The sequence below is a fragment of the Corvus cornix genome, chromosome 2 (assembly GCF_000738735.6).
Source record: "Corvus cornix cornix isolate S_Up_H32 chromosome 2, ASM73873v5, whole genome shotgun sequence".
NCBI classification, from domain to species: domain Eukaryota; kingdom Metazoa; phylum Chordata; class Aves; order Passeriformes; family Corvidae; genus Corvus; species Corvus cornix.
This window is the reverse complement of record NC_046333.1, coordinates 38561541-38580491: the sequence shown is the minus strand read 5'-3', so window position 1 is coordinate 38580491 and position 18951 is coordinate 38561541. Positions and strand designations below refer to the sequence as shown.

General features: G+C 39.7%; 1 protein-coding gene across 6 annotated transcripts in view; it reads left to right on the top strand.

Annotated features, from left to right (window-relative positions):
• Window positions 1-18951, top strand: part of RBMS3 (RNA binding motif single stranded interacting protein 3) — a 709829-nt gene that overhangs the window by 624197 nt on the left and 66681 nt on the right. For all 6 annotated transcript variants that reach the window (XM_039548876.1, XM_039548877.1, XM_010398913.4 and 3 more), the window contains 3 exons: window positions 5545-5591; window positions 12087-12183; window positions 14757-14807. In XM_039548876.1, coding sequence (XP_039404810.1) covers window positions 5545-5591; window positions 12087-12183; window positions 14757-14807 — 195 coding nt within the window. The remainder of the gene's footprint in view (window positions 1-5544; window positions 5592-12086; window positions 12184-14756; window positions 14808-18951) is intronic.

The following is an 18951-nucleotide window of genomic DNA, read 5'->3' as shown; positions in this document are numbered from 1 at the left end:
AGCTTAAGCAGGAGAAATCCAGGGGGAAAACTCCCCACATCCATGGATTTCACCCCTGTTTAATTTGTAGGCCTCTCCAATTTTTTCCAATGGGACTGTGGTCTCCTGCGCAGTATGAGATCCTGCAATGGCAGCAGCCTTGCCTTGCAGAGGTGCTCCAGCACTGGGCAGAGGCTGGCCAGGGCAGGTTTGAGGAGATAATGTGGAAGTTTCACCTCTGAGGAGGAGGTGTAGCACATCTCTGTAGCAGGTCGGTATTATGGTGAACTTTTGCATGCAGTGTCGTAAAGGCGTGTACACGGAGAGTAGATGGTGATATGATGGTGAAGTTGTTCATGAAAGCAGCTTCCCAGCAACACAGAAGATGCTGGGCTGCACAGAAGATGCACAGAAGAAATTGGTCATTTATAGGTGTTCATGTTTGCTGGAAGACAGATACTGCAGAAGAAATTGGTCATTTATAGGTATTCATGTTTGCTGGAAGACAGATACTGCACTGATAAGTGTTCTTGTGAGACATCATGGGGGTTGGGTAGAGAAATAATAAACCCACTTTATTTCACATGATGTTGAAGATCTGCTCATTTATGTTCAAATCATAACAAAGAGAGGGGGGAAAAAAATAACCAAACCAGAAGCAGAACACCTTGTCTTTGTCCATGGAAAAATTGTCACAGTAAAGTGTTGAACAAAAGGCCTTCAAACTTCTAGGGAAACCCTTGCTTTCCAGAGGCTTTTTGATATTTTCTGCACTTCATTGAATGAAAGAGCTTAAATTTAAAGACAGGTGCAGACTGAATCTCTTGGTTTTAGTATCTCTTTCACTGATGTCAAGAGTTAGAAAACTGTAGCAAAAAATAGCAAAAACCTTAATTCCTTCCTCATGTCCTTAAGTTCAGACACTTTGGTAAAAATAAGAGATAAGTAATCTTTTAAAAAAATCAATATTTTAACAAACTGGGTTAATTTCTATGTCACCTGACTTTCTGAACAGACCAGTAGTTATTAAGAATGATCTTTATTTCCATTATGTGACTGAAAGCAGCTATCACTTTTTTTGATTACTTTAAGCAATTGCATATTGAAATGCTGAGGTGCAGAATTTTCACAGAATCACAGACTGTGTTGATTTGGAAGGGACCCATAAGGATCACCGAGTCCAACCCCTGACCCCGGAGTCACACCATGTGCCTGAGAGCATTGTCCAAATGTTTCTTGAACTCTGTCAGGCTTTGTGCTGTGACCACTTCCCTGGGGAGTCTGTTCAGTGCCTGACCACTCTCTGGGTGAAAAACCTTTTTCTAATGTTTAACCTAAACCTCCCTGACTCAGCTTCAGGCCATTCCCTTGGGTCCTATCCTAGAGAGAAGAGATCAGTGCCTGTCCCTCCTCTTCCCCTCATAAGGAAGTTGCAGACTGCAATGAGGTCTCCTCTCAGTCTCCCCTTCTCCAGACTGAACAGACCAAGTGACCTCAGCCACTCTCCATCCAGCTTGCCCTCAAGGCCCTTCACCTTCACTAACACCTCAATATCTTTCTTATATTTTGGAGCCCAAAACTGCCCCCAGCACTCGAGGTGAGGCCACCCCAGTGCAGAGCAGAGTGGGACAATCCCCTTCCTTGCCTGGCTGGTGATGCTGTGCCTGATGCCCTCCAGGACAGGGTTGGCCCTCCTGGCTGCCAGGGCACTGCTGGCTCAGATTCAGCTTGCCATCAGAACCCCCAGGTCCCTTTCCACAGAACTGCTTTCCAGCATCTCATTCCCCAGTCTGTCCATACATCCAGGGCCACCCCATCCCATGTGCAGAATCCAGCACTTTCCCTTGTTTAACTTGATATGGTTGGTGATTACCAAGTTTTCTAAATTGTCACAGTCTCTCTTCAGGGCCTCTCTGCCTTCAATGGAGTCAACAGCTCTTCCTAGTTTTGCATCGTGTGTTTTCATTCCATAGCTGAGTCTATGTCCATTATCTGTCTGAGTGGCATGAAAATTGTGTGGTTCAGTTGTTACTTAATAGAAGATTTTTCTGACAAATACTTTGCTAAAGAAGCATTCCATCATCAGTGCCACTCCCTCAGGTGCCATTTTATCAGGAGATGTCACTGTGAGAAGAAAGAATAAGCCCCTCTCCTTCTACTGAAACAGGAGCAAACCAGTGAATGAAAAGGCCTGGAAGAAAACAGTCTCTCAGCACGGCAGAGGGCTGCTATAGAGGCATCAATCTTGGTATAGTTCAGCCTGTTTTAAGCCCTATGATGGCTATATTCAGTTCTGATTTTGACAGAATAGCTAGACCTCTCTCACATGGGAGTCTTGAGGCCAACCCTAATATTCTGCATTTGGTATTTTTGGAATTCCTGTTTGTCTGCTGTGGAGGAAAGTTCAGACAATTTTCCAGTAAGTTATTATTGCTCATCAGTTTTTATTCCTGATGAATGAGGATGCTTCAGACCATAAATCTTTGACTGGTCCAGGCTAAGTGTTGCCACTCCTGGGCTTCCAGCCAGCATAATTTTGTACAGAGGAATTGTACAACTTGATGAGAAAGAAGTAAATAGTCCTGTGTTAGCAGCTATTTGAAATAGCAGCTGTTTAAGGCTCTGCAGCAATGGGGGATATTAGCAATATTACTGGGGCCAACTGTAGGTGGTTACCATATGCACATATTGCCACATGCTGTGTCCTATTTGTCTAATGTGAAACTTTTCATTTACTGGTAAATGTGGTGGTGATATTTATAGTGGTCACTGCTGAAGTACTTGAACAGATTCTGGTAATCTGTCTCCATGCAGTATGGATATGGAACGTGGATAAGGAGGAGATGAGTGTCTAGCCTTTCAAATTTTGTACTCTTCAGGAACACAGCTGGGTCCCCCGTTCTTAATACCAGTGCAGAGAACTGAGTTTGTGCAGTTTGTCTGCATGGACCCACACACAGGTCTGGGGTGTGATGGGGTTGGAGGGTGAGATGAGTGTCCATGCCATGGCCATGTGCTCAAATATCCATGAGAAAAGGAACTGAAAGGAACACAAACGTCTGTTTGCAGGTCTCACGTGAACAGCAAGCATCATTAGGGCTGCAGTGAAAGAGCTGCTGCAGGTTGTCATTTCTGCACCTTCATTCTTACTTATGTCAAAGAAACCAAAATAGTACCAGTTTTTTATTTCCACTTTTCCTCCCAGACCTACCTCCCTTATTGCCATTTTGTCTCCAGGTCACTAATGCAAGCTGTGGGATATAGTGAACTCTGATCCAGAAACTCTAAGGGTGACTAGATCTAGAAACTCCTTAATTTAGAAAGCTTGGCTCTGTCCTTTCCAAAGAATTTTTTTTTTCCCCCTCAGACTTGAGTAGATGTGTGATGAGGTGTTAAAATGTAAACACCTAGATTTATAGGGAATATCTTAAGTTATTTTAGCCAGTATTTTTTTTTAAATTGTTAGAATTAATTTTTTTGTCCCTCTAGGGCTTGTACATACTATTTGTCTTCACCAGTGCAGGAATACAAAAAGAGAGCAGTAACAAATTTTACAGATGTTGAAAAGAGAAACGAAAACAAGACAACAAGTTTCCTCAAAAATGTATTGCAGACAAAAAGTTTATGATATTGAAGTTTTCTTTTTTCTTTTGTTTTGAAATTTATACATTTCCATTAGTAATTAATGCAACCTTACTAAACAATATAATATGCTGAACGTGTATAAGACATAAGAATATTAAACCAAGTAAAGTAACGGATGATGATTTTCTACATCAAAAGTAGTGGTTTAGGTCACCATAAATTCAGCTCTCTGACATTTTAAACTTGCAGAAATAGCCATTTTATCTTTCTTTGTATGAAATCAATACTTCTTTTAAAAATAGCCACATGCACTTGGACTTAGTCTCCTGAATGATTCTTTGCTTGGGAGAGACTACATATTTTATTAAAACAGTGGCATTTTCATAAAGCAAAACATTTGCCCTAGCATCTGCTTAAAAGAATAACAAGAAAAATACACAAATTTAATAAGGACACGAACCTTTTTTTTGGCGACATAAGGTAGCAGGAAGCCTGGCCTTTCAGATCAGAAACTATTTTTGGCCTCTGGAAACCTGGACCATCTCCTCCTAGAGCAGTTTGCAGCTGCTGGGCTAACCCGGCTCTTCCAGGACTGCTTCCTGCTACTCTGCCTGCTCGTCACCAGTGCATTTACCCTGGCTGCTCACCTGCCTGCCTGGGAACCAGCCAAGCCCAAACACTTTCCTGACCTGTCTGCGCAGCCATCTGGAATGGGGCAGATGCCATTATTCAAAAGTACTTTGGTAGATGGCTTTAGGGGCATGAAAAGCTCCCAGCAGGAGCACAGACCATGCCACGTGGTTGGTAAAGCATCTGTCCTTGAAGAAAATGCTGCCTGTCTCAGGCAGCAAGCATAGGATGTGTATGAAAAATGAAGAGAAATACAGTGCCTTGGGGGTGGGATGGTGCCATGGCAGTTTTTCAGCTGCTCCCATAGGGAGAGCACCACCTTGAGCAATAGGGTTCCTCTCCCCTATGCTTGTAACCCTGCACAAAGGACAACTTCTTCCCATCTCTTACATTGGTAGTGTCTTACATTGGAAAGCATTTCACAAAGGGAGGGATGAAAATCAATAAGGAAGGGAAAAAGTCAAAGCAAATGCATGTCTTTAAGTAAATGCTGGGGGAAAAAAAGGTCTTTCCTGCATGACCCTGACTGCTATCTTGGAGCATAAGGTGGAGTGCTAAATTCTGTCTCCAGCCCTGCTCTCTCACTGCCTTTTCTGTGGTACCTGTGGATATGTCTGCTAATGGTGGCAGTGATGACAGTTGTTAACTGGACAATGTTTTAACACTGCCAAATCCTTTTGCACAGGTCACAGTCTGCCTGGTGGTAAATGGCAGTTGAAAAGCTCTGTGTAACACATTAACAAATTTTTCTGCTGTCCAGACCTCTGAAGTATTTTAAAAGCCTCGTTTGAAAGCTCAAGCTTTTCTGCTCCACAGCCCTTTTTTTGTTTCTTGTCTCATGGTAATGAATTAACTCTAAGTATGAGTTACACCCCAGGGAAATGGTTGGCGGGGTCATGCGGGTGTGACCTTTGTAGGAAAGATGAGACTCCTTCCTGTGAAGCTCTCATGAAGTTGGCTTTGGAATATTTACCAACCACCTATCTCACAGGTAACAGCAGGATTTGGGCCTGTCTTGTTATAGTGAGTAATCAGCTGTAAAGGCATTGATTGGAGTTATTAATTGATACTGGAGCAACAAAAACACCATTTGCCCTAAATGTTATGGAAAGATGACAGCCAACAGACTGAACAGATCTGTTTCTCAGTGATCTCTCACGCAGGGGAGGTACCCAATCTGTCCATGCTGCTTTGGGCCGTCAGAGAATTTAGATTTCTATTTAAGTTGCATTCAGTTTTTATTCATATTGGCTTAGAATATGTTTCATGTCTTTCTTTTTTTTTTTTTTTTTTTCTCTCTTTTCCTGCAGTAATAGTAAAAATCTGTTTTTCTTCCCTAACTATATGCAGGCTGGCATGGCTTTGACTTACGATCCAACAGCTGCTATACAGAATGGGTAAGGAATGCATGTTTTCTTACATCTTTTTAAAAATTATTTTGAATGTTATCTTCTGTTTTCTCTTTCTGTGGTGAAACTTTTTGAAAAGCAAATCCACTCAGTCATATTTTGTCTGAAGTGTATAATGCCATATTGTCAAGTTCTTCTTTTACTTTTCCTTTTCTTTTTATGCCTTCTTGTTTGCAGTATCCATTTGAACGGGAAGTTGTTTTTCCTAATAATTTCCATCACTATTTGGCAAATGTCAGTAGATGTCTTTTTAATCTCTCTTTGTCATGAAGTGGGAACCAGTAAAGTTTCCCTTTACTGACTTGGCTTTTGTTAAAATAGCCATTGAAGATTCCAACGTATTTTGGATAACAGAGCTGTTACTTCATCTGGGGTTCTTTCTGTAGGCTGGCTGGCTTCCATGGCATTGTCTGAATAAAAATGCCAGATAGGGAGAAAGCCTTAAATTAGTGTGTAAGCAGATGGGATTTAAGGGTAAAATGCAACACTCTTCTTTATTTCTCAGCTACCATTTGCTGACACAAGGAATTGCAATTTTATCTCAAGTTGTGCAGTGAAATTACATCAACATATTATTTACCTGCATGATTACATTTCCAATTATTTCATAAGCTAGAAAAAGGTATCCTTGAAATTTAGCTCTCTTTTCAGCTAGGTTAACAACAATTTGAAGAGAGGCAGAGAGTTCAGCCCTGAACTCTTCAACAGTCACTCTTTGATCAGAGAGATGTATGATATGATTATCAAATTCCATGCACACTCCCACCTGTGTTCTCCAGCTGAAGGGGAGAATTTATTGATATAGATAAGGATGGGTTTATTTGTTAAATATTTGTTAGGTCACTGCTAGCTGAAGCATTTAGGAAAACACCCTAACATTCCTAGTAGTTTAAAAAAAAAAAAAATCAATAGTAACAGTCAGTCTGTTTTGTCTAATTTCCCTTTAAATGCAGTAATTTTGTAGGGCTTGTGATATTCCTGTGTTGTGGAGGAAGAGGCCAAACACAGAAGAATAGAGAGTTTGTTTGTAGTTGTGATTTCAGAATCCTCTGCTTCTATCTCCCTGTTCTGACCTCCAAATGAGTCATTCTTCTCTATTGTCATACTTCTCAGCTGGTAAAACATTATAGTCCATAAATAAAAACATCACTGGTTCATAATCCACCAGTGTTTCATGTGGACAACTAGCTCTTTTTTTCATATAAATTCCTGCATGTCGGTTGTGTGAATGTTATGGAAACTGTAGCTTGAAGGATCCTTTGAGACTAATACAATTTTAATTCAAGAATAATTTTTCTTGAAGTTATGAATCTTATCTCACGAGGAGGGCAGTGTGGAAGTGAGCAAAAAGCTGTTGCTGTGCCCACACTCACCCTGTACCTAAAAAGGTGCAGAATACTTTGACAGTCATGTGGGCTGAGCCAGTAAGGTTTGCATGGCTCAGTGTCACCCAAAGATCTGTAAAACAAAGGCCTTTTCCTTGTAGCATTCAGCTGGGGTCACCAGTGTGACACTTAGTGAACTGACGCTGGGGATGGGAAATGTAAAGATACCAAGTCAATGTAGTAATTCAGAAGAGGTATGAATTACAAACAAAATTTTTAAAAAAATATTAACTGCACGTGCTGACATTTACTAGAGTTCTTTATAGGGTTGATAGATGCATTTGGATGCATCTAAGTTGCTAAGTCCACACAGGATTATGTGGAGGATGGAAGCCTACTAGAGAAACATGTCTCTGCAGGTGTCATGGGGTAGTACTTAAAATTCGTAGTTCTTTAAGAGGCATGGATTATATTAGGTTTGGAGTTGGGCCATAACCAAACCTCAGGGAAGAATCTGGACTCTTGTTTCCAAATGAAAAGGTAGGTTCTTACTGTTCATGGTGTCGTACTATCACTTTTATTACCATATAACTGCATATTTGCCTTGAAAATCTATAGCAGTAATAAAACAAAAGAGAGTGAGAGAGAAGCTTTCACTAAAAATGACTACGATTTTTTCTCCACTAAGGAATAGATTATTTTCTTCTGAGTCTATTACATTGTAAAGCTTGATTCTCCATTTCATTATATTGTTTTTATGCCCATATAGCTCTGTTTAAGCATCTAGTGGAGTTACATCAGCATAAAACTAGTATAATGTAGTAGAGAATCCAGCCCGTAGTGTACCATAGCATTGCAGTATGAGGTACTGAAGATATGGTAAGCACACACTTCAGTAGATAAGCTCTTTTCACTTGGCAACCTCTCTGCACCTTTTTTTTTGTTTTATAATCAGCCTTTTCTGAATTGTGTTTACCAAGGTACTCAGGTTTTATTTTGGGGAGTAGTGTGCCTGTTGTAATATGCTATTGATTTTTCAGTTTGTGGCATTAACATTGTTTCAATGGTTTTATGCACTCATACAAAGAACAGGATAGAGCACTTGTACTTGCACTGTAAGGAAGCTCATTTAAAATGTTCCTGAGGCTAGAGTCCTCCTGGCCATTTGACTAAGGTTGCAATGTACTGTATCAGTTTAGTATCTCATATCTGGGGGACTATTTTGTGCATTTGCTGGCCAATGGGCTCAATATTCAGATAGGTCTTTTCCAACTCAAACATCTGACTGTGTGCCTTGTTGCAACAGAAAATTGCTGCCTTGATAATGCTTGGTAATACTCTTACATTATGTGAGCCCCAGGATACTATTTATGAATCTAACTTTTTCAGTACTGCCCGCAGGCACGAGGCATGAGCAAATGGTGTTTATTGCAGTGCAAATAGGATCTTGCTCTTGCGCAGATTCTGTCTGGAAGCTTGCATGTTCCCCAATAGAATGGGAACCATATGGATTTTTTTTCTACTTTTTGGCAGGGAAATAGCGGCCAGACACTGCAGATAGTGCAGTCCCCAAATGTGAAGGGAGGGTTGGTGTAGCAGGGGAGTATGTGCTTTGTCTGTTAAGCAACAAAAACTGTTGTTAAAGCGCTGCCTCTGTGTGCCTTATGATGCACTGGAAACACACTTCTTTCTAACAGCACTTAAAAATGTGTTCTTTTGAGCTCCTTATAAACCCCCCCTCAGGAACTTCTGGGGGCATCTTTTTGCCTACTAGTGATGAGTTTCCCCTGTGCTTATGGAATCTAGACATGCTGAAAAGGTCTATTTTTAATACAAGGGCGATGTCCATTTTGCCTTGCCCTTGCCACCTGCATGCTTATGCTTCTGGCGTTGCAATTGCAGCTGAGGAGCGGGGACGCTGTCTTGCACCTGCAAAAAACTGCATGGACCAATGTAAGGATGCAAACTGCATTCTCAGAAAATGCATCTGAGCCTTTTGGAGAGCTCTCCTTAGAGCTCACAGGTCAACTACCACGAAGCCTACAGCTCTCAAAATACCTAGTGCACTTCAATGCCAGGAAACTTGGAGGCATAATTTAATACATCTAAAATGAGTCAAAGCCAGTATAATTCATATCTCTTTCCACTCCTCTTTCTGATGCAGATATTCTGATGACTGAGAGTCCTTTATTCCCTTGAATGAACTTACAAATGCATCTTCCACCTCATTTCACCTCTCCCTAAGCCTAAAGAAAAAAAAGAAGGTAAAGCCTAAGACTGAATATAGCAAGGTCCTCAGCTGCAGATCCTGTTGGCATGCTCTAGGGTTTGTGCCAGAACAGGCCACCCTTGTTCTTTGTTCCCCCTGTTTTTTATTAGATCTCCAGCATGTCTCTTAATGCCAGACATATGAGGATATTAGCCCATTTGCATGTAAAGGGAATTTAGCGAGATGCCTCAGTGTCCCATGGGTGAGGGCATGTTGAGCTCTCTTTGTCAATGAGCCCTGCCCTGGCAGCAAATGACTCCAGCAGTGTGGTAGGTTGAGCATCCCATACCTGAGTGTGGCTCTGCTTGAGCCTGTCCCCAGCAAGGACACCTCTATCCTCACCATACGGATGTACTTCACGTGTGGCAGAGACATCCCCATCCTTTAGTATTAGATCCTTTTGGCCACAAGTGGCACTGAGGAAGGAAGACAAGCCTTTGTCTCTTGATGTAAGAGATTCCTGACTGCAAAATGTTTTCCCTACAGCCTGTTGCAGTGACTGAGATTGTTACATTTGATTTTATTATTATTAGTATTATTAGTATTATTATTAAAACTGAAATATATGGACTGGATTTTCTTGCATTTGCATCATCAGAGTTTCTTCCTGTCTCTTCCTTGATGCCCTTGTGCATGAATTTTCCCAATACAGCTGAGTGTCCTGGTAGTATGTTTTATTTGATGCTTATTTGAAAGCATTCCAAATGGCGTCAGATAAACGGCATTGGCAGGGGTGTTGGAAGGGCTGTATTTTCCACATTACCGTAGTATATATTCTACAGGCTTATGTACTATTCAGATAACTGCATCTCTATGCTGAAACTGAAATGGCAAGCTGTCTGTCAAGTTCTTGGCTTAGCACACATTTTCTGTAAATTTGTTAGTATTTGCTAGGATTTATTGGAGAGTTTATTCCAAAGAGTCAGCACTACTTCCAAATGGAAAGTTGTTTCTTCCCTGTACTTGTCTTTGTCCAAGCAGTTCATATGTGGTTATGAGTGTGAGCCCAACATCAGTACCAGGTTTATGAACAGAATGAGAACAGAATGAACAAAACTGTGTGGTTTTCTCAAAAGAGTTCTGGTTTTATATTATCTTTTAGCTTAAGAGTTTTATATGTATTTCTATACATTCCACATTTTACCCATAGACTAAATTCTGTCAGTCTGCCATTGACTGTTCTCATCTGCTGCACACATTTTTTAGTTGATCCACTTAGCAAGAGCATGGCCCAAGAGATTTCTGGTTAACATTGATCTGGGGGAAGACTCCTATAAAAGGAGTTAGATAATATGCATTGTGCTAGTGCCTTAGATGAACCAGTCTAGTGGTAAAAATCCTTTCTCCCATGATGTTGTGTGCTCTTAATATTTGGTGTAAGCATGGAGATACAAATACCTCTGAGTTCTCATAATAGGATATATATAAAATTGGGCAAAGGCACAATTTTAAAATAGTCTCTGTGCGAGCATTGTGAGGGCAGATAAATGGTCCTAAAATAGCATTATATTTCTATTAAACAAAAAATCACTCAGATGCCACCTGCTGATTTTGGCATTTTAAAATCTGATTTGGAATAGAAAGAACAAATTATTGCTTCTCTGTCTCCCTCTCCCCTCCTAACTTCGAATGTTTCCGCCCAACATTCAAAGACATCAGCCTGTTTTTCCAAGGCTATTGGTTGAAGTCGGTGGTTATTTGAGCCTGCATCAAGAATGAATGCATCCAGTCTGAACTAGACTGATTAGTACTAAATCTGTGATGCCAGGGTGATCAGGAAATAGAGCACTTGTACAAACACCAGTAATGATTTTTTTGTTGTTGTTGCATAGCTCTCATGGAAAGCTACTGTTGATTGCCTCAGAGTAGGGAGGGGAAAAAATATAAAAAGAGAGAGAATGCAGTCCACTTCACTCTGCAGAATCTTCTGTTGCTTACTGGTGCATCCTATATGAGAAGGATCTACATGAGGTTTAAATCGGACAAAAGAACACTGCACATAAGTGTTTCTCTCTGAGTCCAAAATACCGGCATTTGGACAACTGTAAGACCACAAACATTCTTTTTTTAAGCAATTTTATTGTTCTGGCTTACAGTTAAAACTGAAAAGAGGGTAAATGCAGAAATCTTTACAAGCACACACATATTAAGTACTAACTCAATCCAGCAGTAGTGATATTTTCCAAGTGATAATTTTATCAATAATCATTAACCCACAGGGAAGGAGAAAGAATATAACATTTATTACCATAAAGCAAGAGATTGTGCAGCTTCTGTTCATAGCATGCAACAGTGGAAATAAAACCAAGTAAATCTGAGATTTTCAGTGCTGCCTGGGGCATTTAGCCTCATAATTCCTGATACATTTCACCAGGAAAGGAGTGTTTTGCTCTCTGCCTAGATGAATATGAAAATTTCAGCCAGAGTTTTTGTAGCCACCCCTTAATAAAATAATTCAGGCATGTATATAGAATGTGTTATTCTCAGCACTGAAGCACTAGGATATGAAAAGAAAACAGTAGCCTGTGTAAAAATGAAATCGGTAATGTTGTCTTCGATATTGTGTAAGAAATTTCCTTTCACTAGCTAGCACTCTGGAAAATCAGCTGTCTTTGCATTTCAGATAATTGCTTCTTGTATTGTGAAGTTCTATATTTGTGCTAGTTGAAGTGAAAAAAATATGCTTTGTGTAAATATTCCTCCTCCTTTCCATTTTCAAGATCTGCTCAATGGAGCCATCACATCTTTTTTATTGTGGTTTTGGAAATAGATGGACATAATTACCTGTGTAGACTCTTTTTGTCTTTGCCCAGGAGGCAGTGAATTATTTAGTCAGAGCCTAAGTAGTCAAAAGGTTCAAAAAATCTCGCTTCTGTTCTTTGTTTGCAGATTTTATTCCTCACCGTACAGTATTCCAACAAACCGCATGATTCCACAGACATCAATCACGCCATTCATTGCTGCTTCCCCTGTCTCTACATATCAGGTACGTCAGATTTGCACTTGTCTACTGTGTTTCCCAGTTAATTATGTTTTGGATGTGGATGTAGGCAGAGTCTATACCACAGAAAATTGTGTAAGTGCTTGCACTCTTGAGTCACGCTTATAACAAAGGGCTCTCTAGCAGTATTCAGGTATCATTGGGTAGAGTTTTAAGTGTTTCCCGCATTCTTTACAGCAGTAATGAAAGCCACTATAATTCTTAATTTCAATCAGCTTCTCTGATAAACAAAATTTTGTTTAATTACCAGTTTACAACACCAGAAGCTTGTCATTCTTATTGAACTGTTTCCTCATTTTGGCTCTCCTTCATTAGCCAAATTTTTTTTTAAGTGTTTTTTCTAATAATTTATGTTGACTGCGTTATACTTTGACCTTTTGACCTCAGCTGTATTTTTTCCAGTAAGTGCATCCTTTAAAAGCACTCATTTTTATACAATAATCCCTGACAAAGCAAATTACTTGAGGATAAGTGTCCTCAAATCGTTCTTTAGTCTGCTACATGCCATATCATTCAGAATTTCTCTTTTCAGCATATCTCTCTCAGATCTCCACTGGGAAATTATTGTCTTGTTTTGGCTTTCTGAGATGGAAGTCAAACCCAGATTGTACACTTTTATTATTAGCCATTCTCTGGGAACATATCGCTTCACAGAAGCTGGTCATTTTCTATACATTTTCCAATTTTAGTTATTTCTCTCCTGTGCCATCGGTGCTTTTCCAGCCCTGGGTCTTACCTGAAATAAGCTACCCAAACTTGCAAAGCTGCATGGTGGGTTGTTCTTAACGTCAGGGTTGGTTTGTTGTGGGTGGGGGGTTGCTGATGGTATGGTACTGCTTACAGGTAATTCTGGGGGGGTAACTGTGCTTTAAACTTGATTTTCAAAGAGAGATTATTCTTGTCATTCTCTTTGACTTTTGTGTTATTTTATTTTGGATGGCTATGTAGCACTTGCCAAACAAAAGTTGTTTTGATGAGGTCAATTCAGTAAATTTCAGTAATGACAGCACCAAAGAAGAGTCAAAGCCAGAGATACACAAGCGCAGCTCACACGCCGTTTTCTCAGTAGCAAAGCTGGCTTAAGAGCCATACTACTTCCCCCTTCTTCAGGCCAATGAGTTCAGGCCACCCAGCTACTTACTTTCACCAGTGCTCCACAGTTCACAGTTGCTCCCTTTTCCCATTCTGATTTGAACCATTGCATCGGTTTGTGATTTCATGTGTTTGCACCAAAACCATTCATTTTTATTTTTTTTTAACCCGTATCATTTTCCTTAGATAGTTTGCAGTGTAAGCCCAAAGACATTTGCCCTGGCACAGTGAAGGAACTGCAGTGGTGCAAGAGTGGGAGCAATGAGAAGCAGCAAGATGTGCCAGCTCTAGTGTGTTTTAACTCATGGGGATTCACAGCAGAAAATGTTTCAGTAGAGGTGTTCGCATGTGGGTGTGCTGGTTTTAGTTCTAAAGATATTTTGCTAAACTTGCTTTTCAACAAAAAATAGACTTTGATAAACACATACAAAGGTTGAAGCACACTGTTATACAATTAATTCTCAACACTTCCTTCATCAACAAAATCACAGGGCATCTGGAGAAGTGGGACCTTGTAACTTTCTCCTTGTCATGCATGGTCAGCCTGAGGTGCTACACACCCATCTCTGTGACAGCAAGGGAGGTGCCCTCTGGTTGCTCTAGCACAGCTACATCTTTTGTGTACTTGTGTGTTGTGGTGCCCAGATTGATGCAAAAGGAAACTAAAATACACAATTCTTGGGGCTGAGTCTGAGCTATGATAGCATGTGGGCTGCTCACACATAGCATAAGAGGGAGTTATGGCTCAGAGATGCCACCACAAATATGCAAACACTCTGTAATGTGTTTAATTCTTAGTAAAATTGTTATATCCTTGAAATGTATGTCAGTCATAAGGCAGAACAACAAAGACAGACTTTGGCGATGCATATGGAGTTCTGGTGGGAGTAGACCCCAGGATGCTCAAGCTAAGAATGATCCTGGAGGGGCAGACTTCTTAAGCCAGCTTTGCCATGAAAGCTTTCAATTAGAATAAGTTTCAAAAACTCTGAATTAGATTTGCAGTGCTTACTGAAAACAGAATAAGCCATTCTGGGATCTCTGAAAATGTTATACCTTTAAAAGTTCATACAGATACCTTTGAAAATAAACTTTGAACATTTTATGTCTCCTGCACTGTCGGTTGGATGACATGTTCATGATTACACTGATGGATGAAAGCAAACAATGCAAATGAAAAAATAGGAAAACGGAATATTGAAGACTGCTTTATGAGATAAAATGTGCTTCATGGAAGTGGTGCATTCACTGAGACTTCTGACTTTGGTGGAAGACATTATCAAATGAAATACGAAAGTTTTTTCCTGTGTCAATAACTTTATGAAGCGTAAATTAATTTTGTGTTCAGTTATAAGACTTAAGTCTTTTGTCAAAATTAGCACCTTAGTTGTAATAGAGAGAATATTTTCAAGTAAATCTTCGAGTTTTAAACTTTTCAATGCTAATTAAAAGTATTTGATGTGCAGGTCCAGAGTACTTCATGGATGCCTCATCCGCCATATGTTATGCAACCAACAGTAAGTGGATACTTGGTTATATCTGGCTAAAAGTGCTTCCATTGTAGCCTTGCTCTGCTTGTCCAGCTACATGAAGGTCCTGGGTCATGTAAGAGCAGCCAGCTGCTCCCTGTGTGTGACAAGAGCCCTCTGCTTTAAAGATTCTGTTTCTTTAAGGAGCACCACTTGATTTAGTGGAAAGGGGAGCATGGGCACTGTGTTATTTAATTGCATTGATTGTAAGAGAGTAACAAGTTCTGAAGTGTTGTTTCTGAAGCTCTGCTTCAGGGACTGCAAGATAACTGCATTCCTACATACTTTGAATTGCCAAAATCAACACGTGACCATTCCTTATATGTTTATCCATCAAAAATGTCCTGTGCAGTTTTATATAAAGGATCCTCAGTGCCTCAGTAATGCATTTCAACATAGTGGAGAAGGTGAAGCACAACTGTCTTAGAGAATTTCTACGAAATCTGTATCTCCTTTATGATTTGACCGGTCAACTCTCTTTTTTTGTCCCCCTGAGGACATTGTCATCTTTATCAATTTATAACTACTTAAGGCTGCTTTATGTTTCTAACCAACATTTATTAGAAGTAGTGCAGCTGATTTTTTGTTTACCTCACAGAACAGTTTCAAAGGACTTTGCCTAAATATTAGTGATACATGAGAAGAAAACACCACACTGAATTCCACTATATGCAGGTCACTTTAGTTACATTTCTACCTTTGATGAGTTTCTCAGGTATGGATCCACTTAACAGTGGCATTAATCAGAATTTAAATGTATATTCCAGATAATCATCAATACACTGATTTATACAAGAAGAGTAAAATTAAAATGAAGGTCTATGGCTTAGGATTGTTTGTTATTCATATATTTTGACTTCACAGTAATGTAACTTCTGGTGAGAGTTACAGCAACATGGATATAATTACACTACATATCTGTTTAGTAGCACAAGTCTCTCATCCCAATTTGCAATCCCGCTTCCACACCCCTGAGCTCTTTGGAGGCAAGTTCTTCAATTCTCTCACAAGGCAGGGACCACCGTGTGGGACTGACTGAGCACCCAGTTCCTACTGCTGCAGTGCTGCTCCTCTCTGCACACTGTGGGGGAACTTTCCATCTCGGTGGAGTAAAGCTGTTGCTGTATTCCTTGTAGGGAGATGAAATGTATTGAACAAATTCACAGTTAACATCAGTCCTGTATTCTAATATTCGGATTTAATAGCAGAGCACAAGAAATCTTAGATGCATGTATATGATGAGTTACCAGACTTGTGGAAGCCAAAGAATATCCAATTCTTGCAGAAAGACTCCCTTTAAAAGGAAAACCTAAGAACTTTGCCAATCCCAGATTTTGTGTTTATGTGTGTATTTGAGGTTTATTTGACAATATTCAGCAGAGCATTTTTTTGCAGTACTAGAAGAGGTATTTTAGTGTGGTAATTGAATGTATTTACCCCTTGGTAAGGACATGAAGAGAAAACTGTCTTTTATAGTGAATGGCACCCTCAATATGCCGAGTTAAATTTATGTTCATTGTCAACCAGAGAGTCATGTCAAAAAAAGGAAGTGTGATTCTAGGTGGAAAAGCAGAGGGACAGTGGATAAGTGGTGTACCATTTCTGTTCCAGTGTCATTGCTGTCATGGGTTACTTCCATGTGTTTTCTGTAGCAATCCTAATCTCTTCCCATATGTTTCCAAAGATTATGTTCTTAAGAGGACATGAGGCATTTAGTACAGAAGAAGTATAAAAGCAAAAAGGCAGAACTACCATTCCCTGGGTTTTATTCAGAGATGAATTCTTATTCAGAAATGTCTGAAAACTTGTCAGAGTACTACCACACAGAATTCAGGAGACTTCAGAATTAATGGCCTGTTTTGAAAGAAAATAAAGAGTCTGTGTCCGTTTTAAGTTTCTGTAGTTTCATGCCTAACTGTAGACTCTATTCTCGGCATCTCCATAGCTTTAAAAAAAATAAAGAAAAGATTACAGTAAAGTTGGCAGAATTAAGGATGTGAGTTTTTGTAACCCTGTGAGCTGATGAAACCAGGAACTTTCTAATTTGGTTAGCTTTTTGTTTCTTCTTGTAAGTTAGTTTTGCATGTTATTATCTAAATTGCTGCCACTTTACTTCATAATATTTTATGAGATGATTGATTGTGGCATGTGATGTCCCCCTGGAAACCACTGCAGATAAATATTACATTCCCCTTGCCCCAGGAAGGAGAACATTTTGTTAAGCCTCTATTATTCTTTGTGAGTAGAGATGAACTCATACAGAAAGCACAGTTTGAATTGCTCAAACAGTGGTGGTTAATTCTTTGTTTTGATTATAAGTATCCACTAAATCATGTTACTGGATGATTAGCTTTTCATTTCCGACAGAAAGACCTACTTGATATTTATGTATAATTTAACATCACGTAGTGTCCCTCATGACAAAAAGACAGGCAGAACCATGCTGTAGAGGAGACAAAGGGGGTTTTTCGCTCAGCGTGCTGTGCGCAGACCGGGCAGTGTTCTCCCAGACTGGCAAGCTTGCTCACAGGAGGGAAGAGCTGTACTGCACGGCACTACCATCCTGTGTCTGTCTGTCCCTCTTCTGCCTGCCCATCTCATCTCCCTTCCCACCTGCCTCCCTGTGCAGCAAGTACAAAGCTCTTTCTTCAGTGATATCCCTTGCAGTAGGTTGGCCTGCCAGACATTTTGCTCCTTTATTTCCCTTTGTATATCGATTTCAGCCACATTTTCCTGATGTGTGAGTGTGTGCATTCTGTATCCATTTGCTTGGTGGATTAAAAAGCCCACTATAGTAAAAGATTACATTTCCAATTCCTTCTGTAGCTTTTTAACTACAACCAGATAAACCTCTGACCCTAACAAGCAAAAATGGCATATATATTAACTGGAAAATATTTGTGTATATTGCTTTCCATTCTCACCTTGTTTGTCTTCTTCTGTGATACCCTAAAAACAGAAAACAAGCAAAAATACATTTTCTAAGAAAATAATAGTCCAAACATTTTTGTCCTAAAAGCAGAAAGTGAGATGAACAGACAAGGACTCTGCAGGTATAGAACTGATATTGTGGGGTGATACTAATAAACAGCTGCAGATACAATTTTTAAGGGGGTTTTATTTTTGGTTACCAGTGATTTTTGCTGGTCTTACTCTAAGAGCCATGGAAAAATAATATCAAATAGGTTGAGGTAGCATTGCTATTTCTGAATAAATAGTATTAAAAATAAACTTCTGCTTGCATAGTAGGGTCACACATGAAAACTTCTCACATCTTTAAGCTTGCACAACCTTCAGGGTTTTGGAAAACAAGATTCCTGAATCATGTGGACATGATGAAAAATTTACCTGGAGGTTCATGTGTGACTCAGACACTTCTGAAAAATGCACCCTTTGTAAACTGAACCTTCACCACTTTTTCCCGTATTGACTGTGCTGTGTCCCAGTAAGAATACCTAAAATTTGGCAGTTTCATTGCTTTGCCATGTGCCCTGGTGCTCTCTCTCCATAGTTGTAAGGGAAGACAAGTTCCAAAAGAGTTATAGCAGTGTGATTTTGGATTAAAATTGGCAAAACATATAAAGCACTGATGGTAGTATGGGCTCAGTTTAGTTAACTATATCTTTCAAAGTACAGCGCTTACTCTTCTGTGTTTGAAATAAGGCTTATATTTCATTACTGCCTCAGGATGAGGATAGATGGATAGTGATGACAGAATGAAAACATAAATGGAATAAGAGTTATTCTGGGGATTTGTAACATTTGCCGTATTATTGTGTTTTTCCTGTAGTCCCTGAAGGCTGTTTGACAGGTCAGGGGATGCTTTGAAAAACAAGTTTACATGTCAAGTCACATGTAGACAATCTCATTTTCACTAATGAGAACATTTGTTCAAAATATTTTGATTCAAATCTTTATTACGAAAAATACATGTACTCTTCCTCTTTAAAGGCAATTTTTTTTTTAGTGAACCAACTAAAATGTGCTACCCTGGTACTCAGTGTACACACTGGCTTTACACTTATCCTCTTTCATTTACAAGTAAAACTGTGCGACCATAAGTAATCACTGGATATGCACAGATAGATGTTCTTGTCAGTGTGGAATAGTTTCTACATAATAGCTGGAGAAG